Genomic DNA, 827 nt, shown 5'->3' with positions numbered 1-827 from the left:
CATATTAAAATTAAATTTTACAAGATATTTTATAGAGAGTGAACAATTAGCAGGCAAACCTATATTATGACAAACATCCCCCTTTCAAATTACTTTATTTGCTGCAATGCTGTTACTTATACTACTTTTCCCCTTGGTATGTATGCAAAGAACTTACCGAGATCCTTGCCAAATCCAGACTGTTTGAAACCTCCGAATGGTGCAGCAACATCCGTTTTGTTATACGTGTTTACAAACACCGTGCCCGCATCCAACTTTTCACTCACATACATAGCTTTGTTGATGTCGTTTGTGAAGACACCTGATGCAAGGCCAAATTCTGTCCCATTTGCACTACGCAACATACCATCTACGTCACTAAATCAATCAACAAAATAAAACATTATTTATTATAACTAACCTGATATTTGACACCTTATTATTATAAGTGGCTGTGAACAGCTATCATTGCCACATTCTATTTTTACCTTGAACTGAACTTTGAGACAACCATGATAGGCCCAAATGATTCTTCTTGTGCCATCATCATATCATCAGTTACATCCGTAAATATAGTTGGTTCCATGAACAAACCTATAATAGAAAAATAAACTATATAACAGCAATAATAATTATATAAATATATTAGTATTATTTATTATGTAAAATAATACTTACAGATATTTAAAATTAAGAACAAAAAAAGGAAAAACCCATCACATGAAATTTATTTTGTAATTGACTGTCCATTCATCAAAGTCAAATTTTCTCATTACCATGGTAATCATAATACATCACCATGGCAATGATGACACATCTCTACTGATGAGGAGGAATAATGAATTAAC

At 32.2% G+C, this 827-nt stretch overlaps 1 protein-coding gene across 1 annotated transcript; it reads right to left on the bottom strand.

The window, feature by feature from the left end:
• Window positions 1-125: 125 nt before the first annotated feature.
• LOC117110976 (cytosolic 10-formyltetrahydrofolate dehydrogenase-like) lies at window positions 126-587 on the bottom strand (the record flags this gene model as incomplete). The annotated part of the gene is made up of 2 exons (XM_033253827.1): window positions 468-587; window positions 126-357 (listed from the first exon to the last, which is right to left on the bottom strand). Coding segments are annotated over exons 1-2 (330 nt in total), but the record flags the coding sequence as incomplete, so codon positions are not given.
• Window positions 588-827: the final 240 nt, after the last annotated feature.

This window comes from Anneissia japonica, unplaced genomic scaffold (assembly GCF_011630105.1).
Source record: "Anneissia japonica isolate Jap-2015-1 unplaced genomic scaffold, ASM1163010v1 scaffold289540_len827_cov329_single, whole genome shotgun sequence".
Taxonomy (NCBI): domain Eukaryota; kingdom Metazoa; phylum Echinodermata; class Crinoidea; order Comatulida; family Comatulidae; genus Anneissia; species Anneissia japonica.
This window is presented reverse-complemented; position numbering and strand designations above follow the sequence as displayed.